Raw genomic sequence first — 26,195 nt, 5'->3', positions numbered from 1 at the left:
CAGGAGGGCCCTACGAGCCCTGTGAGTCCCAGGGCGCAGCTCGGCTGTCTGGGGCTGGGGGTGCCCCGCTGTCTGTCCCCTTCAGGCCACCTTGCCCAGGACCAGTCACGGCAGCTCAGCCAGAGCCTCTGCCTGGGGCCTGTTCAGGGAGGCCGCTGAAGCCTGCTGCCAGCCCCCACCTGCCGCAGGTCAGGGGGGCCCAGGGCCCGCCCTGGGGGGGCCGCCCCTCCCCCCTCCCCCCCATGGGGCTCAGCCGGCTCCGGTCCAGCAGCACAGCCCCCCGCCCCGCCTCCTGCAGAAGGGAGGGCACCCTCCCTGACCGCACCCAGGCGGCCACCAGGCCCGGCCCCACGAGTGAAGCCCACCACCCACCTCCTTCCTTCCGCTCAGCACCAGGGCGCCATCTTGGCTTGCTCCTCTCCATCCACCTCGAGCCCAGAGGGGAAAACACGCTTGCTTGAACTGCGAGCTGCAACTGGAAATTCTGCGGGCTTTCGTTCTTTGACTTGCCCCTTGGGCAGACACAGTCCAACGAGCAAAGATGAAAGTATGCGCAGGACCTGGTGTGCACCCCTCTGGAGGGCCAGCCATCCGTGTGGCCCCCCCAGGGCTGACGGGGTGGGCAGGCGGGCTCCTTCCTCCCAGGTGCCCAGGCAACCCGAGACGGTGCCCTTCATCGGGCAGCACGGCCCCCACAAGGGGTAATGGGCTCCCCACCAGGGACGCCAGCCCCCTCTGCTGGGAGTCACCGAGCCTCTGTGGGTGGCGCCAGGCTGGAAAGGGCCGCAGGGCACAGGTGCACCCAGCTGGCCTGAGCTGAGGGTGAGTCGGTCCTTGGTGCCTCTCGGAAGCTGGGCACCCCCAGTGCCTGCGGAGCCTGCGGCCTCACCAGAAGCAGGGCCAGGTGGGGGCCCCCAAAGCTCCTGGGTCTCCCAGCTGAGCCCAGCACACCCACATGCCACAGGGCACAGAGCAGACTGGTCCCACCACCTGAGCAGCCCTGCAGCCCTGGGGCAGGTCACTCTTCTCTACCCCCCACTGGGTCCCCAGTGGGCACAGTGAGGGGAAGCTTCCAGCCACCCACCCAGTCATTTACACAGTTGGAGGGCAGGGGGAGGAGGGGCCAAGGGGGCTCCTGGGTGACCTGCCCCCACCCCTCAGAGTGACCCGGAGCACTTCCATTCTCCCAGGCCTGCAGGATGGGAGCCCAGGGTATGTTTGGACAGTGGGGGTGGCTGGGAAGGGACAGGGAGCTGAGGGTGGTGGGCTTCGAGGACCACTTTGAGAACTGGAGGCAGTGCCCACTTCCTGCTGCAAGCCCCCCATGGCCACCCCCCGTAGCCCAGGCCCGGCCCAGCCCAGTGCCCAGGGCAGGCTGGCCCACTGCCTCCGGGACTGGGCCAGAGGCTTGGGGCTCAGCCAGGGCCAGGCCAGGCAGAGCGTGCTGAGCCAGCCTCACCCACGGGCACTGCAAGAGGGGCGCTGGGGGGTGACCGCCCGTGCTGAACCCGCAGGCACAGAGGCCACACACCCACGCGGGGACCCCTCATGGACCACACTGTGGGCACGTCCGCCCCAGGCACAGAGACACACACTGTCCCCGCGCCCCTGCCCGCCAACCCAGGCCCCGCCCCCACACAGACAGGCTGCTGGCAGTAGGCTGTGGTTTCCTAGGAAACACTGTCACCATCCTGGCATTGCTGAGTCTCAGAGGCCTTCAGCATGTGCTGGACGAGCCCCTGAGCCTGCCTGGGACTCGGGTGCAGGCGGGCAGGGCTGGATGCAGGGCGATGCCTGGTGGGCCACAGGGCCGGGGGAGGGGTGCTGGAGGCCGGCCCAGAGACCTCAGGGGCAGGGGCAGACCACCCACACACCAGAGCTCCCCTGAGCTCAGGTTCTGCTGCCCCTGATCCTGATGTGGGGGAAGAAGGCCCTGCCCTGCCTCCCCCAGCCATGAGCTGTGGCCCACACAGAGCCCCTCTGTGCCATGCCTGCTGCCCTAGACTCAGAGCTGGGGTGGGGGGCAGGCTGGGGTCCCTTGTGCCCCCCCAGCGCAAGGTCCAAGACCAGAGGCCTCATGCTGCCTGCAGGCCTCAGCCCTGCTTGGGCCAGACAAAGGATCACCCCTAAGACCCCTTGCCGGCGGGCAGTGCCCCCACCCTAGGCCTCCAAACACCCTTGGGGGGGCTCCGGGTATGTCCACCTGCCAGTGGAATCCAGGCAGGGCCTGGGGGTGAGAATTCCAGCCATGCTCTGAAGTTTCGGACGGAGGCAGTGGCTCTGTCCCCAGACCCTGGCTGCACAGGTGCAGGCCAGTGCAGGACCCTGGAGGGTCTCCACAGGGCGGCCAGGCCCAGAGGCGGCCAGCCCTGGCTCCCTGCTCCACACTCCTGGCTCTAGGGTCAGTGGGGCCCCAAGGTCAGGTTGGAGCTGGTGCGCTGTAATCGCTGTCCCTCTGGAAAACTGGAAACCAGCACAGAGGTGCCTCTGCAGCCAGACCCTGTGCCCGACCTCACAGGCCAGGCAGCACAGCCCAGGGCGAGTGTGGGGCTGCAGGGCTGGGAGCCCTGAGTTCAAACACTGGGGCTTCTGCCTAGAATCTGTGTGGCCCCTCTGAGCCTCCCAAACCCTCTGTGACAGGGGCTGGCAGGGAGACTGGACATCCTGTGTGTCCCACTTGGAGGGGACTTGGGAAAGACCTGGGCCTCCAGGGGCCAGAGGGAGGGACTGACTGGGGACTGGGCCTGCTGTGAGCTCTGGGGTTCAGCGCCCTTGGAAGGAGGTCAGAGCAAGGGGGCAGAAAATGGGTGTGGCGCACAACATCGGGGGAGGGGAGCTGAAGGCCAAGCCCAAGGGGCCAGCCCTGCCCGGCTCCGCACACTTGCAGGCACAGCGGTTTACCTAGCACTGTGCCTCCCAACAGGGCACAGGAGGAGCCCTGAGCTGCTGCTGCTGCGGGTGCTGCTGGGGACACACGGGCGGGACTTGCCGGATCAGCCCTGCAGCCCCCCCACCTCTCAGGGCCACTGCCAGCCATTGACATGCAGGCCTCGTGCTCTCGGGAGGATGGCGCTAATTCATCACGCTCCCTCCAGCAAAGCCTAATCAACGCCTAATTAACCCGCCTTCCCCAACCTGAGAAAGCGGAGTCCGGGAGCTGGCAGAGGGAGCGCAGGGTTTCAGCAACAGCGGCTCTCGGCCCGGGAAACACGCCTCCATTCCTGTTGGCTCTTCGGACGCTCCCGCCTCCAGCGTGTTTTCTAGAACTGGGGTCCTTCCTCGGGGGTCCAGGAACCTGGACAGCAAATTACCTCTTTCAGGGGGAAAGGGACCCGCAGGGGCGCCTGGCCTTTCCTCCCACGGGCAGCGTGCCTCGGGGGCTGCTGGGGACTTCCCCCACGTCCACGTGCCCCGCCTTCACCCAGTCACCAGGAGGCAGGCTCTGGCCTATGCCCCTGCCACATCTGCCTCACAATATTTGATACCTACTCTGAAACAGCTGGGTTCCTTCAGAGTCCGCCCCCCCACCCCGTGTCCATTCTTGAGGACATCAGTGGGCAGGTGTCCAGGGCAGCGAAGCCTGTGAAACTGAGGTGATGGAAACATCACTTCACATTTGTCAAAACCCACTGAACAGACCATCCAAGGAACAGGAGCAAACCAATGAGCAACAATGTCTCCATGCTAATGAGAAACAGTGTATCCATGCTAATGAGCAAACAATGTATCTGTGCTAATGAGCAACAATGTATCCCAGCCAAAGCACAGGCTCCACACCAGTGCAGGGGGCAGGGCCACTCTCCTGCTCTAAAACAGAATGTCTATTAATGTTTAAAAGTTTATTAATTATAAAAAATATCCCCAGGCTGCCAAAGGGGCTTCTGGGAGGACTACAGGTTTGGGGACCGCAGCCCTGGCTCAGGCCTCTCTGCCTGGGTAACAGGGACCTCTGCGACCTCCTCATCCCAGCCCTACACATGGTCCTGTCAGCTGCTCTAGCAAGTGGGGGATGCCAGAGTCCTCAAGGGGGGTGGTCAGGGGCAGCAGAAGGACCCGCAGCCAGAAGCCTGTTCTTCAGACCACAGTTGGGCCCAGGGTCACCCAAAGTCACCAGTGGTACCTTCGCAAGAGGCTGAGTCAGCACAGCCTATGGGACTGGGCACCCATGGTGGCACTATTTGCAACAACCCTAAGGGGACACCTCCATGTCTCCTGAGGAGGAGCAGAGAAACAAGTGTGGCCTGCCTGTGCCGTGGGGTGCGGCTTGGCCACCACAAGAGCAAAGGGTGGAGACCAACGTCGCACACACCCTGCTGAGCGGCAGGGCCAGGCCCAGTCCACACACTGAGGCCCCATCGAAAAGTCAGACCAGGCAGCTCCCTGGGGGCAGGAGGAGGGCCAGAGGCTGCAGGCCGGGGTTGGGGGGCAGGGGGAGGGGACAGGTGGTGGCAGTGTTCCAGAACGGGCTGGGCCGCCGAGGGTGGGCAAGTGCTTCCTGGGGGCTGTGCTCAACCCTCTGGGAGACCCGGGGTGCGAGGGCTCCACGCCTGGGTGCTCGTCCCCACCCCCCCATCACAAATCCCGATGCCAAGAACACGGGCCGAGGCCTCAGGGCCCCAGGGCCGTTCTCTCAAGACCAGCAGGTGTTGGGGGCCCTGGGCGTGAAACGGCTTCTGGATGAGGGGCCCCAGGGCAGGGCACCCACCGTGGCAAATGGCCCTGAAACACCCCTTGCCATCAGGCATCTCCATGGGTGGCTGTGCTGGGTGCTGTCCCCAACCCCACCCCACGAAAGCCCATGGGGTGGTGGGAGCTGGGAGAGCAGAGGGAGCCCAGGGCCTGGGCAGGGCCCCAGCTGCCTCCACACTAGTGGCTCCAGCCCCCTCCTTGGGGGGTCCGTCCCCTCCTACCCCTGCACGGGCCCTGCCCACTGAGGTCCAGGGCCGGGCACAGGCAGTCTGGGCAGCCCCACCCCGCCCTCGTCTGCAGCCCGGGAGCAGCTCCCCTCTGCACCCCACATGCTGCCCACACCCACCAAGACTCCCTTCCCTTCCACAGGCCTTCACCCTGGACCCCACTCCCCACCCGTCCCTGGGGCCTGGTGGGGTGGGTGCAGGCCTGCTCCACCTCCCAGCTGCCTTCTGCCCCCGCCCCCAGGGCCCACGGTGCCCTCCCCTTGGCACCCTCCACCCTGCCTGCCATCCTGGCTCTTCCCCGAGGCCCGTCCCAGACCCTGCAGGTGTCCGCCCCACGGGGACCGGTGTCTGTGCCCACAGCCCTAATGCTGCAGCATGGCCCCGGGGGAAGGCGTCTGGAGGTGGGTCTCTGGGGGTGATCGGGGCCAGGTGAGTCTGGATATGGGACCCGCATGAGGGTTAGTGGCCTTATCAGAAGCCCAGGTTCCCGGTCCCCTCCCTCCGCCGTGTGGGAGGCACCCACACCACGCACTGGGTGAGCCAGCCCCTGACCCTGGACTTCCAGCCTTTAGACCGGAGAAGTGGTATTTTGTGATGAAGTGAGTGAGACACCCCCCCTCCCCGGCCCCTCCTGAACCTGCCCTCACTCCTGTCCCCTAGGGGAGGCTGCTGGACTTGCTCAGGCCTCAGCCTCAGTGACCTGCCTGTGAAAAGGGACACTGGCCTGTTGCCCCATGCGGGCACTTTGGGTCCCGCCCCCCGCTGCACCCAGGAAGAAGGGCAGCCCGTCGTCCTGCCTCCCTCCATGGTCGGCGGTGCCCGACGCCCAGCCAGTCCGCAGAAGCTCGGGGTGAGGGTGCTCACCACCCTGCAGAGGCCTGGGGGCCTCACTGCCCATTTCTACTCTCAGAGGTGGGAAGGCCAATCTTGGCATCAGGCAGAGCTAAAAATAAATTGGCCCTCGCTGCCAGGATGCCTCTGCGGGCGGGCGGTGGGTGGGGCGGGAGGCCGGTCCTGGTGACAGCACCACACTGACCCTGGGCCCAGCAAGGCTGCACAAGGCTGCAGGGGCCACTGTGCCTCCCCGCCAAGAGGGGCCAGGGAACGGGTGAGGGGAAAGGGGCCGGTCTGCTTGGAGCACCAGGCAGATGACCCCAACCCAGCCGGTCTCCAGCTCCAGAAGCTTCCTTGGGGGTCTGGGGGTGTGCAGAGGCACAAGCCAATTAACCCTCTCAGCAGAGGGTGGCCTCTCAGGCCAGGGACGGGGGCCCCCACCGGGGCTGGCTGTAGAGGGCGGAGCTACTGCTGGACACACCCTAGGCAGGAAGTGGGGTGGGGCCCCCAGGACAGGGAGGACCACAGAAGGAGAGTGGACAGAGCCTCGTGGTGGCCCACGGCCGCAGCGTGGAGCCGCAGCTGCCAAGGCCCTGGGGGAGTGGGGTAAGGCCAGCAGCACGGGGGCTGCAGGAGACTTCCACTTAATTTTCCGCTTTTCTTGGTGTGACTGATTTTCTGCCGCCAACAGGGCCTACTTTTTAGTGAGAGAAAAAGAACCCTCCAGCAAAGGGGAGGTGCTGCCCAGGCTGCCAGCACGGCAGGGTCCGGGGCACCTGGGCTTTGGGGTCCTACACTCGGCAGACAGGGCGAGGGCGGGGTCAGGAGCCAGCTCTGGTGGCCCCGGGCCTTGGGCTCCCTGGCTGTGGCGCCTGGGTGCTGTGGTGACTTGCAGGCCACAGCGAGGTCTCCATAAGCGTGTGCTGTGTCCCCTGCACCCCCGAGAGGAGGAGGCGTGCGCAGGACTCCTCACAGGGGGCCTTGTGGGGAGGCTCTGTGGGGCGCAGAAGCCACCGCCCTCTGCTGCCCAGCACCCAGCCCCCAGCCCCCACCTCCTCAGGGGCCAGGGGCCCCCCTGGCCTCACACCGCCCCGTACGGCCAGGTCACCGACCCCAAGCCCAAGACCCCTGCAGAGCTGGCTCCGGCAAGACACTGGGAAGCAGGGTCAGAGGGACCGGGAGCAGGGATGTGGGTCTGCTCAGCTCCGACGGGGGTTCCGGGGGACACCAGGCCAGCCCCTCAGGGCTGCAGGTGGCAGGGCTTCCTCCGCTCCCAGGCCACCGTGGACCCAGGTCACATCTCATGGCAAGGAGGAGGAGACTGAAGGACACTGGGACGAGTCTTCCGCTCAGCACCAGGGAGGGTGGGGAGACCAGACCCCTGGGGCACTGCCCCTGCCCTGGGGCGGAGGAGGGCAGTGAGTGGGGGCGCCAGGGCTCCGCCTCACGCCTGAGGGGCCCCACCAGCCTGCAGGGAGGCCAGGGGCTTCTGGCCACAAAGAAGGGACGGTCATGGAGGGACGGCCACAGGCTAGTGAGGGACTTTCTACTGCAATGCTCCCCTGGGCCAGCTCTTGGGCCCCCAGGGGGCACCGGGTGATGCACCGGGTAATGGGGGACCAGGACGGTCGTGGGGTCTCTCCCAGGAGCAGTGCCCTGTGCCCAGTATTTCTCTAATAAAGCCCTGCCCACTGTTGGGTGCAGGGGAAAAGGGCACAGCAGGACCCTGCCCCATGGGGACAGTGACTCTTGGGGGCTTTGAGGCCACCTGTGGGCCACGGGGTCCAAGGGCTGGGGTGGAGGTGGGCTTCCTTGTGGGCAGTCGGGTGAGCTGGGGGCAGCTCTCGAGAAGGTAACCCTAGCACCCAGGTGCCACCAGGGGGCAGGAGGCCACCAGCCCAGGTGTGGGCGTCCCACCCCCCCAGTTCCTGGGATGACAGGCAACGGACCACAGAGCCAGGCAGGGTTCAAGCACCGTGAAATCAAACTAAAATGGAAACATGATTAATTCGATGCTTAAAGAAATAGTCACAAAGCCTTAAAAAAAGCAAACCGAAAGCTGCCTTCCCTTTTAATTAGACCTGCTGTCTGCCCCTACACACCCAGAGGCCACTGTCCCTGGTTGGGGTGGGGTGCGGTGGGGGTGGGGCCCGGCCGCGGGGACTCTGCATGGAGGGAGTCCCTGGGCAGAGCTCCCTGCGTCCTCCTCACGCAGGACGGAGACAGGGGAGGGCCCACGCTCTTCTTCTTTCGTTTCTTTGGGTCTTGAAAGAGACAAACAGGGGAAAGGAACACGCTCTCCCCTTCGGACAGCGAAGTCTGTTTCCAAAGTGACGGCATCGCCTGTCTGCATGGGCACCGCCTGGCACCTCGGGGACAGGGCGGCCTGGGGGCCAGCGCTGGGCACTTGGCGGGACCCAGCTCTGAAGTGAGCAGGAGCGTGAGTCCCCGTTGCTCCAGGGCACAGAGACCCCCTCGCCAGCCCCTGCCCATGACCAGGGCTTGAAGCAGTAGCTTGTCCCGGAGCCTTCAGGGCAGCTCTCCCCAGAAAAACTACTGTCAGAGTCAGAAGAATAAGCACGTTCGGCCATCGGGACCCACGGTGTCCTGGGGCTCGGTCCTTCCAGCCAGACATACTGCTCCTCCCGGGAAGCCAGGAGCCAGGCCGACCACCGCCAGCCTGGTTCGTTTCTGCATGCGGCCAGCCAGAAGGTACCCAGGGTCCCTCAGACAGAACAGGGGGGCGTGGAGGAAGAGAACGCCCCGAAGTCGAACCCTCCGGAGAACAGCGGTGTCCTCATCATCGGTGACCTTGTGGGAAGCAGAAAGGGCAGAGGTTACCACAGGGTCACCTGTACTAGGTACAGGTCTCTTAGGGCCCAAGCCCCGGGCCTGAGCATCCACCAGGTATCTTAGACACCTCCCAGCCCCAGCCCCACCTCCCTGGGTGCCCCCACCTGCCACTCCTGGCCGGGCGGGGACCCCTGGGCCCACCCACCTGCCAGCAGCCCTGCACTGTCTGGGGGAGATGCAGGAGCCTGAGGGCTCGAGGCCTGGATCTCAGGACCCACCCTGAAGCCTGCAGCCCCGGCCAGTGTTTGGGGAAGCTGATGCTGGTGCCGTGGATCCAGGTTCAGAGGACCCCAGTGTGTGACCATGAGGGGTGTTGTGACTGACAGGCCCTAGAGACCCTCCCCCCAGCCTGGAGGCCCCCACCCTACAGGAACGCCCTCTTGGCTTGGGGGCACCCACGTGCTCCCCTCCGTCTGACCACCAGGTCTCCTCCCAGTGGGTAGACCTGGCTGCAGGGACAGACAAGCAGCTTGGGCCCCACTTCCCCAAAGAAAGCAGCCTGGCTTTCCACCAAGGAGAAGCCTTCTCCACCGAACCCTCCACCCCACCAGCCAGGGGTGGAGGGAGGCCAGGCAGGTCTGTGAGGCCAGGCGTGACCCAGGAGGAGCCTGGAGGCAGGGGGAGGCAGGGGGAGGCAGGGGAAGGCAGGGGCCCAGGAAACAGGAAGCTTGGATGGGAGAGGCCAGGCCAGCAGGAGCAGAGGCCCACAGTCCTGAGGGCCGGGCTCCAGGGTGGGAGGGGCCACAGGTCGCCCCACCCCACCCACTGGACTCCATCCCTGCCAGGCTCTGGCCCGGCCCCAAGGCAGCAGCTGCTTCCGATTCACCCTCCAAGAAGCAGTGAGCTGCCACGGTGACATGCTGGCTGTCCCGAGCCCCTCATGCAGGGCAGCAGCCATGCGCAGGGGCCCCCGAGGTGTGTACGGGCCCATGGGGGCAGGGCAGCCACCCACCCAGAGCTCAGGCCGGCAAGGAGCCAGGTGGGCACTGCAGGACCACCGCCCAGGAGCACAAAGACCAGGAGAAAGGGCAAACCACCCGCAGGCACTGTGGTTTGGGGAAGTTGGTTCCCGCACTGACCAAGAGCTGACACAGACACCTCGCCTGTATGCCGACGAGGTTTCAGTTTCTCCGAGAAGGTCAGGGACGGGCAGGGGGTACAAATATAAGAACGAAGCAGTCGCAAAATGACGTTCTGCTCTGCCCAGAAGTGTCTAACATGCGTGACCACCCACATGGGAAGGCTGCTGCCTTGTAACACAGCATCACACCTGGGTGGGGGCAGAGCCACGCGGTGCGGTCAGGGGGCACGGGGGTGTGGGAGGTGGCAAAACCTCCAAGTTTTGCAGAAAGGGGCCTGTAAGTGATGCCCAGAGGAGGAATCACGAAGTGGGGGCGGCAGACTGGGTGTTCGTGGGAGTGAAGTCCTCCCATCAGTCAGGTCAAAACCCGAACACACGTGACGCGAGACAGTGGGACTCGGGTGCAGAGAAGGTTCTGTGAGGGGGCGTCTTACTGGTCTGCACGTGGAAGAGAAGCCGAAGCCACTGTAGCACGCACAGCCCGTGGCCTCCCAGAGGCGTGTGAGGCCAGATCCAGACCTCTTCCCTCCAGCTCAGCGGCCGGCCCCAGGCCCAGCTCGGAGGGGTGGCAGCCCCGGACCGGTCCTGGCCACACCGGCCTGCCTGGCCCAGCGAGTGGCCAGAGGCCCCAGGGTCTGCCCTGAGGGGAGGTGGGAGTGTAGACCCAGAGTGATCCTCTGAGTGGGAGCCCGCCCTGGGGGGGGGGCGGGGGGGCGCGGTACCTGGAAAGCCTGGGGGAAGGTGGGACCAGGTGCTGACCTCCCCAGACCTTCCCACATGTCCTGGGCCAGGGTGGAGGTGTGGTGGCAGGGAGGGGCTTGGCCCAGAGGCCGGAGCAAATGTCACCCCGACCAACGCCTGAGGGTGGGGCTTCTGCATGACTGGGCGGCAGCCCTGTCCCTGGCCAGGTGGCTGGTCCTGAGAAATGCCCTCCAGCCAAGCACAGCCCGATGTCCCTGGTCCTGGGGAGGGTGAGCTCCCAGAGCGTTCTAGGAGGGAGACCGTCTGGGGGTGCCCCCGGGCTGCCCAAGGGGGTGGTACCCCCCACAGGAGCGGGGGACTGGACAGGGCCCCAGCTGTCCCTATCACCATGGCCTCCCCCGGGCGGATTCGGCCACTGCTGTCACACGGGTCCCAGCCCATCACACAAAGGAACTCCTACAAACCCGTTTCCCTCTGGCTTTTCCTCGAGTGGGAAAGCCATCATGACGGCACAGCCTGGTCCCCCACACAGGGGACAAACATGCGGGCATGAGCTGCCGGTGGGGACAACAGCCCACACTGGGTGGGGGTCCAGGTGGCCCCATCTCTATGCATCCTCGTGCCTGCGGGGGTGTCCCTCCCACGCCTCCCTGAGGGCCAGGACTGCTCCTGAGGCCTGCTGAGGGGCCGTCGGGGTCGCTGGCTGTCAGGGCTGTGGGGAGGGGTCGGGGGAGCCACCACATGGAACCTGCCAGGGCCCCCCACTTCCCACTGTGCTTCAGGCTCTGGAAGGGGCTCCAACCAAAGGCGGCCCAGCTCGGCTGCAGGGACTCACAGCCCATGTTCTCCGTCAGCAGTGTGGCCTTTGGAGAGGGCACCAGGGGGCCATCAGCCACAGTTGTGAGAAAAATGCACCTTCCAGGCACCCCCTCCCAAGGACAGCCATCGACTCTAAGCACCAGTGAGGACCCGCTGTTGCTCGGCGACTGCCTGCCTGCCCTGCGTGACGCAGCTGCCAGGGCGCTCTGGCCCGGCGGGGTCTCCCTGAGGACACAGTCTTCCCAGAAACCAGGAGACAAAGTGGGAACTTCCCCGTGCCTTCCTGGGAACTAGTGGGCCGGGAAATGTCCCTCGCAGTAACTCAGAGCCTCTGCCCGGCTCACTTCCCTCCTCCCACCCTGCCAGCCCACTCGCCCCACCGGGTCATTATGGGCTGTTTCAGGGAACCGTTGCTCTGGGGTCCCCCCGTTCTGGGGGCCCTGTCCCCAACTGCAGCCCACCTGGGCAGCCCCCCAGGGCACCGCTGCTCTCCCTCCCACCCGCCGTGCAGACACAGTGAGGCGCAGGGCCAGACTGTTCTTTCCGGGAGCTTCCCAGGCGGGAGCCTCCCCTCTGCCCGGGAAGCAACCTTGCGGCCCAGCGAGGCCTGCTGGCCTGTCCCTCGGGGTCTGCAGGGTGGCCGGGGGCCCTCTGACCCCACCATGGCCGGGTCCCCCAAGGTCCTCCCTTTCCTGATGGTCGCCCCCGGATGCTCAGTCCATGGTGGCAGGAGCACCCCCCTTTCGTGTCCAGGGGGGCAGTACCATATCCAGCTCCCACTTGGGCCTGGGGACCCTGACCACCCTACACAGGCCCCACCCCCGCAGCCTGGCCTGCTCTGGGCAGACAGACCTGCTGCCCAGGGTCTCCCCGCAGGGCCCTGCCTCTCACACCCAGCGCCCGGGGCCCCGTGGGACACACTGCCCACGTGCAGGCCCACAGCCCCTCCTCCCTGCCTGGCCCTCCCAGGAACCGTGCCACCTCCACAAGTGTCCCGTGGCCACAGTCCCCACCAGGGACCCCGCCAGGAGGTTTGGCCAAGACTGCTCTTCCCCACCTGGAGTCTCTGGCTGGGGCTGGTTGCGAAGGTGGGTTTAGGGGGGGCGCCCCTAATGTAGGGCCTGCACTGCATGGACTTGGGTGGGAGGGAGGGCAGGGCTGGCCAGGGCCCAGAGCCTGGGATGGTGACCAACCTGCTTCTCTCAGTGCTGAAGAGCAGAAGCCACCAGGCCCATGTCCCAGACCACAGCCTTCCTGAGAACGGGGACACCAGGCAGTTCCTGCCCAACCGGCTGCGTGGCTGTGGTCAGAGTGAGAGCCACCGGCGTCACTAGACCCGCGAAGGTAGGCACTGGGGCCTGGCTCCTGTTCCGCTGCACTCGGGCAGGGACATGTGCGGGGGGGCCCCCCGCCCCTCACGACCCTGGGGAAGGGAAGGCACAGCCACTCTCTCCGCCCTGGGGTGGGAGACACTGCAGGGACTGACATGGGTGTGATGCGCATGTGCTCTGGCCCGGGTGCGCTGGTCGCCTGGGAAGGCTGTCAGGAAGCAACTGGGAGGAAGCCTGCCTCTCTGTACAACGGTATCTGGAAGGCGAGCACGACCGGGGGGGTGCTGCAGGGCCACCTAGACCGGTGCCACACCTTTGAGGAGCACGGGGCACCGGCAGAGAGCACCGCCGGCCCCGCCCGAGTGCCCCAGGACCATACAGGTGCAGGTGCCCCGCCGGGGACGCGGGCACCTGCTGGGCCAGCGAGGAGAATTGGGGCACGTGAAGCAACGAGGGTTCTGGCAGAGCCCTGGGCCCTGACGTGAAGGCACCTCAGCAGCAGGTGGCCTAGAAGACCTGGGGGCAAGGCCAGCCCAAAGCCCCTGCCCCCAGAGGCCTGGTCCCCAGAGGAGCAACTGCAAACACCTTGAGAAGCTCCCCGGGCGTGACTGTACCCCATGCCCACTGTGTCCGCCAGCCACAGCCCTCCCTGACGCCAGCACTGCGGCCCAGAGGAAGCGGCGGGTGGTGCTGGGGCTGAGGTGGGGCGGGGATGAGCCCCCACTGCTGGCTCAGAAGCGTAGGCTGTGGTTCCTTCTGGAACAAAATAATGACAGGGACCCGCATTCCCTGAAAGCAGCGTGGACGTCGGCTGGAGATCGTCTTCAGGAGCAGAAACCCATTTTTATTCAGGGTTGGAGGAAAGGAGCCAGTTTGGGGCTTGTAGCTCAGGGAAAGGACACATTTAAGAAGCTCCGGAGGCAGGGTCTGGATGCCCGTGTCTTCGTCTGCCAGTGAGCCTCAGCCACTCCGTGGAGTCCGGCCACTGCCCGTCAGGCCCGCCACCCTTGCCGGCAGCGCCACGTGGGTCCCCAGTTGGTTTTCCGGATCTGTATCTTCATTTCCCTGGAGAAGCGTCATCGGGAAGCTGAGAGTGGGGGCAGCTGGGGGCAGCGGGAACCCTCGTCTCCGGTGTACAGCCAACCAGCAGGGCCGCGGGTCCTTCTGGAACAAGGGCCCCCCCTTCACTGAAGGCGCCGTCAACTTCTGCACTGCTGACCCCTCCCTCAGTCCGGGCGGCCTTCTGTCCAAGAGGCTGGGGGCCTGCACTGCCCAGGAGCTCCGGATGAGTCTGGGGTGGCTGGAAGGGTGTGGTCGGTGAGTGGCACCCCAAAGACGTCAGGCCCCAAACCCAGCAGTGGTCCATGACCTTCTACGGCGAAGGCGCTGCCTGGGAGATTCCAAGGAAGACTGTGCAGAGCAGGTCACTCAGGTGGCCCGCAAACGCTGTGTCACAGGGGGCCTTACTGGAGGGAGGCACAGGGAGCGTCAACACGGAAGAAGGAAGGCGACATCGGGTGACGCGGCTGCAAGCCCTGCCACCTGGGAGCTGGGAGAACACCCCCGGAGAGCCTCAGCAGGGGGGTCCAGCCAGCCGACACCTTGATTTTGGACTTCTGGCCTCCAGAGCCACAAGGATGAGTTTCTGCTGCTTCTCACCACCCAGTGTGCAGTCATTTGAGACCGAGGCTGAAGGAGGGTGACGGAGGGTGAGGCCAGCCCCACGGGCACTGCCTGCTCAGCAAAGCGGCCACTGCAGTGCTTGTAGCTGCTCCCCTAAAGGCAGGCGAGGGAGACTCCGTGTTGTGTGGGCCCCCAAGGCTCCCCACCTGCCAAAGACCACCATTGGGGTAGGAGTGGGGGGGGCCTGGTTCTTGGACACCAGGCGGAGGCCCTGGGCCTGTCCAGCTCGCACAGAAGGAGTGCATTGCCTACTGGCCCCAGAGGCGAGGACCCTGGTGGCACTTCTCCTGCGGGTTCAGGGAGGCACCGCAGTGCCGGCCCTTGCCTCACCCAGCCAAGTCCCCCTTCCCAGTAAAAGTGACTCCTGGGTTCTCCTTCAAAGCAAACTTCCACCAGGAGGCCACTTGGAGCAGGACACTGAGGCTCATGGGTGGCAGCAGGTCGGCCGCCTGGCTGGTGTGGATCTCTGCTTGCTCACAGTCTAATCCTCAAGATATGAAACCAGAGGGTCAGTCAGGCGAAGCTGCTTTGTGCTTTGGTGCCGAGAGCCCTGGCAGGCCACGCTCCCAGAGCCGAGAGCCAGAAGAACGAGACTCAGAAGAGGCCTGCTTATGGGCATAGGCGCTCAGCAGGCAAAGCTGTCTGGCCAGATTCTTCCTTCCGTTTCTGCCCATAGTCAGCGCCGGACCCCCAGAGCCGAACTCTCCGGGCAGGGGGCCGCGAGCAGGGCCACGCTGGGCTCCAGGGCCGCAGGCTTCAATTGGGTGGATGCTGCGTGGGCTCATCATCCCCGTAACTATCCACCATGGCCAAGACTTGGAGGACACTCTGAGGACGGACCTGCTGGCCACTCCCTCAATGACAAATGGGCACACAGGAGAGGGGCCCCGTCCACGCTGCCTCCAGACTAGGCCAAAGGCAGGAGGGACCTTGTGAGCAGAAGCGTGGGCCGGGGTCAGCAAGGAGCACAGAGTTAGAGGATGCCCTGTGGACAGTCCTCCGGCTGGCAGGGCACAGCCACAGCCCAGGGTCTGAGGCAGGCCACGGCAGGGAGAAGTCCTGGGGAGGGAGTCGGAAGACCTCGGGCCTGTTTCTGGACCTGCCTCTGTGGGGGGGCCTCACTGCTGCCGCCAGGTCAGGGCCGCACCCACCACAGGGCCCAGAGCTGGAGGGAGGTGAGCCTGGTGGGGCAAGGGGAAGTTCACGGCCACTGCCTGCGAGGAGCTCAGTGTGGCGACCAGGCCTGAGCAGGAAGCAGGTGGGCAGACAAGATGGGAATGAGGCCCCCCCATCATGGCTTCTACCCTGAGACCCCGCTGTGTGAGGCATAGCAGCAAGGCGCCCCACAAACCCCAGTCACGTGCTGGTGGTCCTTGCTGAGGTCTCATGGCTCATCCCCTGGGAAGCCGTGGCACCAGACAGTCGGGTGCCTGAAGGTCGCAGAGACCAAAGAAGAAGCCCAGTGGGGGTGGAGGACTGACCCTATCCTCCACAGGGCCAGTGACCCACCGGGCACACCCACTGCCCAGGTCCCAGCTGGTGGCAGCCATCAGAGGAGACCCACGGTACCTCAGGGCCGAAGGGCAGCCCGCACAGCAGCCCCTTGCCACGGCCTGACACCCTGAGTGGAGACCAGTCACGCCCCCAGCCCCACATGGGGACAGGCCTCAGCTCCCAGAGGTCCATCTGACAGACGGGGCTGGAAAGCCCACACGGTTCTCCCCACGGGAGAGGCAGAGGGCGAGACACTGGCTCGGGGACAGACCCAGAGCCGCCTCCAGAAGCCCGGAGCACGCTGCCATTTACACACACAGGACAGCCCACCCTGACAGCAGGTGGAGGGGTGGGGGCCACACCTGAGGGCAGGCAGCTCAAGGCCTCCTTCGCTCCTGCTGGCTCAAGACCCCTGCGGGCAAGCCGGGGGTGGGGGGCAGGAAGACATGCTGCCTCCGAGGGGTAACAGCAGGGGAGCCCCGCCCCACTGGCCCCCCACCGGCTGAAACCACCGTCTCTGAAAACCACACCCCTTTCTCAGCCTCACATGGGCAAAGGAGCTCCTTCAGGGCACTTTGGAAACAGGCCACGACCCTTCGACCAGCTCTGTGGTTGGAAAGGCAGCTGACGCTGGGCCCTGCTAAAAGCATGTCTCTGGGCCCTGCAAGGCCGGTATCGTTGCCAGCCTGCAGGACAGTGTCTCAGAGGGCCCCTTGGAGCAGTGAGGCCAGTGGCTGAGGACCCCAACTCCCACCCCACCCCCACACCACACCACCACACCCCACCCCCACCTGGAGCAAAGGGACAGTGACGCAGATGCAGCCCGTGGTGGCCCAGAGCGGCTGCCCTCTGCGCTCACACTCACCTGGCCAGGGGGCCCAGTCAGGTGTTAACCTGGGCTAAGAACTCCCTGACTTCCGGGGCCACGTGTCCCGTGGCCCCGGCAGCCTCTGATACCGCCTTCCGATACAGCCCTCTCTTCTTACGGTTAAACCTCAGTTTGAAACACTCCGAGAAGGGGGAGAGTTTGGAAGTGGACAAGTGTGATGTAGTCGGAGAACCGAACCACGAGACCTTCGCCTGCTGCCGAGAGGGCGCCCCGTCCCCCTTCCGGCTGACACTGATGTCAAGCACGCGCGCCGGCCACCAAGGAAAACCGTGAATCTTACCCCACACGACGTCCCCCACGGCCACGGTCCTCCCATCCTCGGGGACGCACTGGGCGAGGCTCTGTGGGTGCAGCCTGACCGTCAGGGGCGGGACCGCCTGCCCTGCCTGCTTGGAGGGGGGTGTCGAAGACGGGCCATTGCCAGGAGGCGGGTCGCAGGTGTCTGGGGACACCACTTCCGAGATGGATGACTTGGACTCGTCCAGGCTGTCGCCGCTGCACACGGACCCCCGGGCGGAGGTGGCTGTGCTTCCAGGGCAGCTGGTGAGTTTACCCTGGGGACACCTCTTGGCGTCGTCCTCCTCGCCAGAACTTCCTGAGGACAACTCCACCAGCACAATGTGGGCGGGGGCAGGGGCAGGGGGTGCAGGCAGGTGGGCGGGGGGGCCTTGCCCAAGGCCATTGAGCTCCTCCACCAACTCCGCCTTGTACACCGGCTGCTGCTTGCCGGCCCCCAGGCGGTGTGGCTTCAGGCGGATCTTGGGGGGAAGCAGGTCAGCACTGGGGGCCACAGGCCGTGTCAGCTTCAGCTTGGGAATGGAGGCAGAGGGGCCATCGGGTGGCCTGTCCGGAGCCGCCTTGGGCTCCTGGGCGCTGCGCAGGGTCTGGGGGGGGTGGAAGGGCTCCAGGGAGCCATGCACTCGGGGCGGGATCTGCACCACCTCGCCCGCGCCCTGTGGTGTGCTGTAGGAGATCCGGATGGCCGGGCTCCGAGGGACTCTCGCCTGCTCCTCCTCTCGCCGCTCCCTCTTGCTTCTCCGGGCAGGGGCCGGGGCTGGGGCCGGAGCCGAGGTGGCAGCACCCTTGCCCTCACGGTTCCCCTGCTTGCGGGGCTCCCTGTCTGGGTCAGGGCCGCTGCCCAGTCTCCGGCGGGGCCGGGGGACGGTTGAGGGTGTGGGGCTGGCCTCCGGCGTGTTCAGGGTGCTCTTGCACTTCTCACAGAGCACCCGCCGTGGCCGCAGGCAGATGGGGCTCAGGGTGAGCTGGCCCGAGTCAGAGTTACGGCTGCCGCTGCGGGACAGGCGCCTCCTGGTCCTCTTGATGGGCCGGGGAGGCGGCTGCGGAACCCACTGCTGGTAGGTGCTCCTCAGCCAGAGCGGCGGCGGGAAGGGGGCGCCTTCGAAATACGGCGGAAACAGGGACAGGCTTCCAGCAGGCAGCGGGGTCAACAGGGCCTGGAACGGCTCGGGGGAGGGAGACAGTGGCGGTGGGGGCCCCATCCCCAGCTGCATGGGCTCTGTGTCCTCCTCTGTGGCAGCTGGGCCCTGGCAGCCATTGACAGGGGCGTTCTCGGCCTGGGACAGTGGAGTGGGCAGGGGGAGGCCAAAGAGGCCGTACCTGGCGGGGGAGACAGAAGGAACAGTCAGGACGGTGGTGAGCCCACACCCGGCCGACCCCGGGCCCCGCAGGGCCACGCACTGGCACTGCTCAGAGTGCCCAGAGGCAGGGCCCCAGCACACACCACATGGGTGTCCTGGGGGGAGGGGGGAGCTCAGGGGGTCTCGTGACCGGCATCAAGGCCACTGAGGATCCACGTCTCAGTTCCTGGCACCAAGGAGAAAGCAGGCTCATTGCTAGAGCCCCACCCCCTCCGGACCTGGTGCCTGAGGTTCTGGGCCTGGCCCGACCCAGCCTGTGGGGGGCCAGCTCCCATGGCCAGGGCCCCTTGCTCACAGGCCTCGATGGCCCTCTCCTCCACCAGAGGGAAGACCCCAGGCAGGCTCCCTGGAGGATCCCCAGCCCCACAGCCTAGCACAGCCTTCGGGCCAGTGTCTAGGGGATGGGGCTTGGGACACTCAGCCGGAGTCCTGAAGGCTGAGTGGGCCCTGACCATCCCCACTTCACTTTGGCAAGGCATCCTGCATGCTGCCCTGGCCACTACAGCCTGGGGGACACCCCCTGCCCGGCACCCCTGGCCCCTGCATGGGGAGCAGCCGTCAAAGAGGGTTCAAGGAGGTCGGAGGCCCACCTCCCGTGAGGACCCCCAGCTGAGGTGCGAGGCGTGGCCAGTGCAGCACCCCAGCCGGGCCTCCCCAGGCCTGACTGTGCGCAACTCTCAGCCTGAGAGCGGAGACGACGAAGGCTCGGCGCCTCGGGGAACCACTAGCCTCGCTCCACAGAGTGAACACAAGCCCAAGATCCACACCTCTCTCCAGCCGCGAACCCGTCACTTTGAAGCAAATGTGACTCCATTTGTGAGGCTGCCTTTGCTAAAAGCTGTTATTTTTCAGCACAAAAATAGACTTTTACCCAAGCGATAAGCAGCAAAGCTGGGGAGGTGGCACCTCCGCCTTCCTCTCTGAGTCTGACCAGCGAAAAGGAAACGTTGGCAACGGCCACGTTCCAGTCCGTGGACGACGTCCCCATTGACTGTTGGCCGGAAGGGTCTTGTGACGCTAGAGAGGGGCTGACCGTCCCCGAGCACCCAGGGCCGCCAGAGCTCCTGACCCTCAGACAAACCTGTGGCCAGGCCAGCGGTGAGGCCACACGAGGCAGGCGCCTGAGCCCAGGGTCTGCTGCCCGCCTGCCCGAGGCGCTGGCCGGCACGCAGTCAAGGCACCAACTGTGCAGGGCGTGTCCACCCTGTGGCGCTCCAGGCCAATGGTGAAAGCTGGGAATCTCCAGACTTTCAAGTCTCTTATTTTGCCTCTCAGAACAGGAGGCCCACGGCTCAGGGGGTCCGCAGCCAGGGGGGCCACCGCACACCTGTGGCTGGAAGCACTGTCCCCAAGGCCTCCCCCAAAGCCCACCCCCTGGCCCTGGGGCAGGCATTCAGACCACAGCCTGGGGTTCACTCCGATACCCCCTCTTCATTGGCACCCACACTGTGCTGCCCTCCCAGAGCCTGTGCTGCCAGCCTGCCAGGACCCGGCCCACACCCCCACTCCCAGCCTCCACGCCTCGCCAACCCCCATCCCCTGGTCTGCACCCCCACACCACCTGCCTGTGCAGAAGCAGAACCCTCGCCACAGAGCGGGGTCCCTGGGCAGCCTCCCCTCTCACCCTCCTCTGTGGGGCCCCAGGCCCAGGCTGCACCCTAGGCCAGCTGGGCCTGGCCTGGGAGGCCCCCGGACCACCTCTCTCCAGGTGCGGGTGGGGCCATGGGGAGGGGAGTGAGTCTCGGCCCCGAGGTCCCCACAGACTCAGTCCAGGGAGGCCCCCATTTGTGGTGCACACCCCTCAGGGGACAACCTGGCATGTTTAGGAGGGGCACCAGGTCCTGGGCCCAAGACCCAGGCTTGAGCCAGAGCCCTTGGTGTGGGCTCCTGGGGGTCAGCCAGCCCCTTCCTGCCTGGCCCCGGCCCTCCTTGGTGTGCTTGCCCCTCAGGGGCTGCGGGAGTCCTTCTGCACGGCAGCGGCAGCCCTGTGGAAGGCCCTAACGCCGGCAGGGACGGGGCCCCATGACTCTGGCGTGACAGGCAGGGGCACTTCCTTCCCGGAGCGGCTGCCCGGCCAGGCCACACCCACACTGGCCTGGCGGGTAAACAGCGGCCAGCAGGCGGGACGGCTCAGTTCCCAGTGTGGGATCCTGGAGCAGGTGCCCTGGCGGCTGGGGCTGCAGCCCTTTCAACAGCCCCCGAGTACATGTCCTGGCCATGCCAGGTCTGGGGCGGGGCATGGGCCAGCAGAGTGGTCTGTGCTCACGGCCCAGTGCTGCTGACTCCTGGCCACTCTCCACTCTCCTGGCCCCCAGAAGGGCCTCAGCAACCTGAGGGAGGAACTCCACCAGGCCCCAGGGCACAGGCAGAGCGCACAATGGACAGGGGCTCACCCCCAGGGCCCGGCCCTTCCATGGGGTCAAACTGGGCCCGAGCTGTCCTGCACCCAGGGGCAGAGGCCCCGGCCAAGCTGGCAGCACCCACGGGGGTCCCGGGCCTGCTGGAGCACAGAGGCCTCTGGGGTCCACTGTGCTCAGGGTGTCAGGGAATCGTGCTGGTAGGGAAATCGCAGCAGCCCCGGTCCAGGAACACAGAGGGAAGCCTGCCTCTCTCCCAGGGTGGCTGGGGACCAGGTGGTCGCCCCTGGCACCAGAGCCCCGGACGCAAAGGTTTGAGAGCCACCAGCAGCATCACAATAAAGCTGAGTACAGCCCTCCAGGCCCTCTGAAGACCCCCAGCAGCTGGAGGCCAGGCCCTCAGCCCACGCGCCCCCTTGCCACCTCCTAGCAAAAGCTCTGGAGACATACCAGAGCCCGGTCCCCTGGTGTGGCCCCTGCCCGCACTGGGCACCTCGCTCTCAGTCCCTCCCGCTTGCCCAGGGCAGGCAGCATGTGGCCAGCGGGGCCTGGGTCTAGCGTCTGTCCAATGCATTGTCCTGGAAGCAGCCCCCTGGTGGCCCAGCCTCCATTCTGGACCAGGGTGTGCCCAGCAGGGAGTAGGGCTGCTCTCCTGCCGGAGGATTGTTGGCTGGCTGTGTCTCCAGAGCCTGGGTCCCGACTCCCAGGGCGGAGTGTGGGTCACAAATGCCTGTACCCCACCCTGTCCAGTAGAGGGGCCTGGGAGCCTGCGAGGCGACGACATTCTGGGGCAGCGTGAGAAACACCAGCTTAGAGTCAAGGCAGGAGGCCCTGGGTTGGCCTGGCCTGGCAGGCAGCCGGCTCTCCCCCCACTGTCTCTGAGGCCACCCTTCACCTCTGCTGTCCTCGAGCCACCCCTCAGCCAGAGCCACCCAACCTGAGGTCCTCAATCAGAGGTGTACCCTCTAACCACCCACAAAATGCCCATCCCATGCTGCGCCCCAGCCTGGAGAGGAGGAGCAGGGCCAGCCAGGGCCTGTGGACCCGCAGGGGGCACCCTTCTCAGCAGGGCCCCTGGGATAGCCCACTCGCTGGCACACAGTAGGCACTTGGCGAGTGTCTGTGAGTGTGGGAGTGGGCGAGCGCTCAGCGTCGCTGCGGATCTCAGTGGAAATCACAGAGCAGCTGGGCAGCTTGTTCCAGACGCGCACGGACAACAGGCAGGGGGTGCATCTGCCGGGGCCCCACCGGGCCTCCGCACTCCTCTCCCCTCTGCCAAGGCCCCGACCATCGACCCCCAGCTGGTTGCTGGGCCCCAGGAATCTGTGGGACCAGCCTCTCCAGAGGGATGCCCCCTCCCAGCAGAGGCGGGCGGGGGAGTTCCTGGGCGGGGCTCCCAGGCCCTCAGGTCTGCACGTGACCAGAGACATGGGTGCCCCAGCACACCCACCGCTCTGGGACCCGAGGGTCCCCGGGGGTAGGACACAGGCTCTGCCCTGCCAGTCAGCACCCTGTCTCCATCACACACTGAGTAGCAGCACTGGGCACGCAAAGAAAGGGGTCTCAGGGAAGGTGCGTGGGTGCAGTGGATTCTGACACCCGAGGCCAGCCCCCCCCATTGACAGAATCACCAGGTCCCTGGACTCTGCCCAACAAGCAGGCTGTCACCCTGAGCACTGCAGTTCATAATACTGTGGGTAGACATGTGGATCGGGGACCCTGGGGAGACTGCTAAGGGGTCCAGGTGGGCCGGAGCAGTGCGGGGGTCAGGCCCAAGCCTCAGGGGGCTGAGGGCCAGGAGGCCAAGTTTGTCTTCAGATTCTCCACAAGGACAGAGCATGGGTGGTGGGAGGCAGTGGACGGGGGAGGCTCAAGTCAGGAAGAGACCCCGCCAAGCAGAGCCGTGTCCACTGAGGCCCAGATCCTGGTTCTGTGGCAGCTCCGGCTGCAGCGGAACGTGGCCACAGGACGGCTGACACCCACATGTCCTCCCGCTGCCAGATCCCAGCCGGGCCGCTTCCCTCCTGAGCGGGTGGGGAAGTGCAGTTTCCAACCAGGTTAGACTCAGGCCTCGGGAAGGGCGCCTGGCACCTCTGCAGACACCCCCAGCCACAAGTCAGCCTGTCCCCCACGGCCTCCCTTGTCCTGTGTCAGGGAGCCCAGGACGCAGGCAGGGGGGCTTCTGTGGCAAGTGTTCCTCTCCACGAGCAAGCTGGGGGGCCTTGCAGCCCCACACAGAGCCCGGGGCAGGGGCAGGCCCAGGCCTGCAGCCCTGCCTGACAGAGGAAGTGGTGGCCGCCAGTGGATGGGGACACCCCAGTGCCCAAGCCAGGGCACTGGCTTGGCAGCTGCCTGGCAGCCCCCAAGTGTTGCTGGGTCCCACCGAGCACCCCCGCCGCAGCCACCTAGGAGCAGGACGAGAGTCGCCAGGAGGCCTTGGGTTGAGTCACATGACTTGTGTGTACATGGCTTCTGGCACATCCCAGGAAGAGATAATGCCAGCGGGAGTAGTGGCGGTCACCTGGACAGCGGCAGGACAAACGGCCGCCCGGTGTGAAGGGAAAAAGTCCGGCATCTGCTAGGAAAGCTGGGCGGGGGGCCCAGTGGGGCGCCGGCCGCAGCAGCGCCCGGACCTTAGCGCCTGGGCGATGCCTCATCATTTCTCTGCCGACAGCGCACCACCACGTGACGCTGTGTCCTGGACGCTCCCGCAGCAGGGGGCCCGCAGCACAGGTGCAGCTCTGCGCGGACCGGCCCGCGGCCTGCGGAGACCCCCCTCCCCGGAAAGCAGCAGCGCTTGTACCTTCGCACCCGCAGCGCCACCCCAGCCCCCATCTTTTAAATGCCACCGCTGGACATGACTGCGGGCCACCAATGGAAACCTCAGCCCCAGCCCAGTCGCTCCGAGGAGCCCGGGGGCGCCGTGACATCAGACAAGGCAGCACCGGTTGAGTAACTAACACGACAAGTCCTGCGCATCTGAACCCACTCCCCCCACCCCCAACAGATGACAATTCCGAAAACAGCCTAATTCAACAGTGCGTCTTAACAAAGAAAAGTGCATTAATTATGCCCGATGCGCGGAGTTCCGGGGACGGGACTCCGCTCTCCGGCCCGCGCCCAGGCCCCTCCCGCCCCCGGCCCGCAAAGTAGCAAGGACTTTGAGAGGCACTTTCGCCCCTGAGTGGCGGCCACGTTTGCGCGCCCCGAAACCCGAGCTGGGAAAACCGAAAGCGGGCGCCGGCGCTGTCCCGGACCTAGGTGCGGCCCTGGGCTGGGTCGGGGGTCCCAAGGGGGTTCAGGGGTGTTGGGGCCCCGCACCCCCCTCTGCGCTCACTTTCTCGTGCAGTCCAGCAGGATCCCCGCGAAGCTTCGCTGGCCGTAGCTCACGGTGACCAGCAGCGCGCCATCGACGACCTGCTCCACCCGCACGGGCAGGCGGCAGCCGGCGCGTAGCTCCATGCTCCCGCGTCCCGGCCGCCCCGCCTGCCCGCCGCCGCCGGGTCAGCCCGCGCGTGACGCCGCCGGCCGCCTGACGTCACAAAGCCCGGCTCGGCCAGCCACCACACGCGGGCCGGGGGCGTGGAGGGTACGCCGGACACCGGCCCGCTCCCCTGCCCCGGAACCGGGCTCCACAGACGCGCGCGGGGGCCGCGCCGCCTCCGGAGTGGGGCGTGCAGACGCACTGCGCAGCTCCTGGGTCCCGGCAGGGTGTGCGCCTGGCCTCTGGGTGCGCTGGTTGCGAGCGTCCGCGGAAAGGGCCCAAGAGTGAGAGGCCAGGGGCAGCGGGGAACCTTCACCGGCTCTGCTCCAGGGCCCCTCCCACACCCCTGCCCGGGGCCTTCCGGGGCCCCTCCCACCCGGCCCCGGGTCTCCTCCTCTCCTCTCCGCCCCCCATGCCGGTACCCTGGGCCGCCGCCTCCGGGTCTGGCGCCCAGTGGCCGCCCGGCAGGCACTAAGGGGAGGAAGTCCCGGCGGAGCAAGCAGGAAGCTGGTCGGACCGGGCCGAGGAGACGCGGGGCGCCAAGGGAACACAAGTGTGCGCGCCGCACGGCCCAGTCTCTCCCTCCCGGGTAGGGAGCACCAGGCGGCTCCCGTGTGCTAGCGCCCCGGTGTGAAGAAATGTCGTGCGCCATGCTCTGGGTGCCCTGTGCACCCGGGGTGGCCGCTCCGGGATTAGGGAGGGTGATCCCGTCTGCAAGTCCGGGTCGCAAACCTGCCACCCTGGGTTGCTAGGGAAACAGCTGGCTGCGTGCGACCGCGCCATGGCTGGAGGGGCCGGAGCGCCACGCGACCAGTTCAGTGTGAAGGGACATTGGGAGGGAGAACCGGCCCCCGGCGCACGGCCAGCCTGCGACACGGAGTGGGACGTAAAGGTGCAGAGTGGACATCGGACCCCCGCCCAGGTCCTGCTCGCGTGCGCGCCTTCCATGCGAATCTTTCGACTTTGCGAGCACTTGCGCACAGGGCCCAGCCTGTTGCAGTGACCTTGCCCGAAGCCCGGGCCGGCCCCCTGAGCCGGGCTTGCTGCGCCTGGCCGGGCACCGGAGACTGGCGGGCAGCCGGTTGTCCTGGCGACTGGGACGCCGCCCGCTGTCAGGCCCCGCCCGGCCCCGCCCGGCCGCACCCTGCGTCAGGGCCACCACCCGTGGCGCTGCCTGGGAGGGTGGGGCCGCAGCGGTGCTCGTGTTCGCCCTCAGGCGGCCGAGGGGCGCAGGGCGGTCGGAGAGGAGCCTGGGCGGGGCCCGGGGAGGCCCTGGCGGCGCCTCACCGCCCCTAGCAGTACAGGGTTGGGGAGCGAGGCCCAGGGCGCTTCTGTCCACGCCTAGCAGAGGTGCTGGAGCAGATGCTGGCCTCCGGCCTCCGGCCTCCGCAGGCCCGGATCGCAGCACACGCCAGAGGAACTCAGGCCCACGTCCTCCAGTCTCTCAGGAGACTTTCTCCAAGTCCCAGATCCCATGTCCCCCCTCCTAGCCCCTGAAGCCCCTGGAGTCTGCCCAGCACCGCCCAGCACTGTCTTCCGGCTGGTATGGCCTTTACCACACCTCGTTCTGTGTCTCCCACAAGATGGGAGACTCACAGGAGCTCCACAGGATTGGAACAAAAGATGCTACTGCCACCTGGCCAGGTGGCTGGTGCCGCCTCCCCTCACACCCCTGGCCTGTCCCTCCTGCTGGAGCTCACTGCGGCTGGCCGCCTGCATGGGTTCGCCGAGCACTGCTGAGAGCTTCCAAAGCTGCCTGACCCGGGGGCCAAAGCCACGGGCCACAGACTACGATTCTCAGTAGAGTCAGTGCCCAGAGGCCACAGGCGTGAGGGCCAGGATGGGCCCCATTGCATGGACACGGCCGCCTCACAGCAAGTGTCGTGCTGGGTCATTGCTGAAAGGGGGAGGACAAGACGAAGCTCTTGAGAGCCAGAGCCTGGTGGGTCCTCTTACCATGTGCTGGCACCCATCCCAGGCCCAGAGCCGAGTGGGGTGCAGAACTGACCAGGCTTCCCTCCCGGCATCTCCACCTTCGTCATCACAGTCATCATCACCACCACTGTCACCATCATCAGAGTTCTCCCAGCATCG

The 26,195-nt window shown here is 66.4% G+C and overlaps 1 protein-coding gene across 1 annotated transcript; it reads right to left on the bottom strand.

The window, feature by feature from the left end:
* Window positions 1–7,788: 7,788 nt before the first annotated feature.
* PWWP2B (PWWP domain containing 2B) lies at window positions 7,789–24,431 on the bottom strand. Its single transcript, XM_037051246.1, has 3 exons — window positions 23,955–24,431; window positions 16,883–18,219; window positions 7,789–8,561 (listed from the first exon to the last, which is right to left on the bottom strand). The coding sequence occupies exons 1-3, from the start codon at window positions 24,077–24,079 to the stop codon at window positions 8,551–8,553; spliced, it is 1,473 nt and encodes a 490-aa protein (XP_036907141.1). The 5' UTR covers window positions 24,080–24,431; the 3' UTR covers window positions 7,789–8,550.
* Window positions 24,432–26,195: the final 1,764 nt, after the last annotated feature.

The sequence above is a fragment of the Sturnira hondurensis genome, unplaced genomic scaffold, assembly GCF_014824575.4.
Source record: "Sturnira hondurensis isolate 20B ecotype Veracruz unplaced genomic scaffold, ASM1482457v3 Scaffold0007208, whole genome shotgun sequence".
NCBI lineage: Eukaryota > Metazoa > Chordata > Mammalia > Chiroptera > Phyllostomidae > Sturnira > Sturnira hondurensis.
Note: the sequence above shows the minus strand (reverse complement) of the source record. Positions and strands in the feature narration are given on the sequence as shown.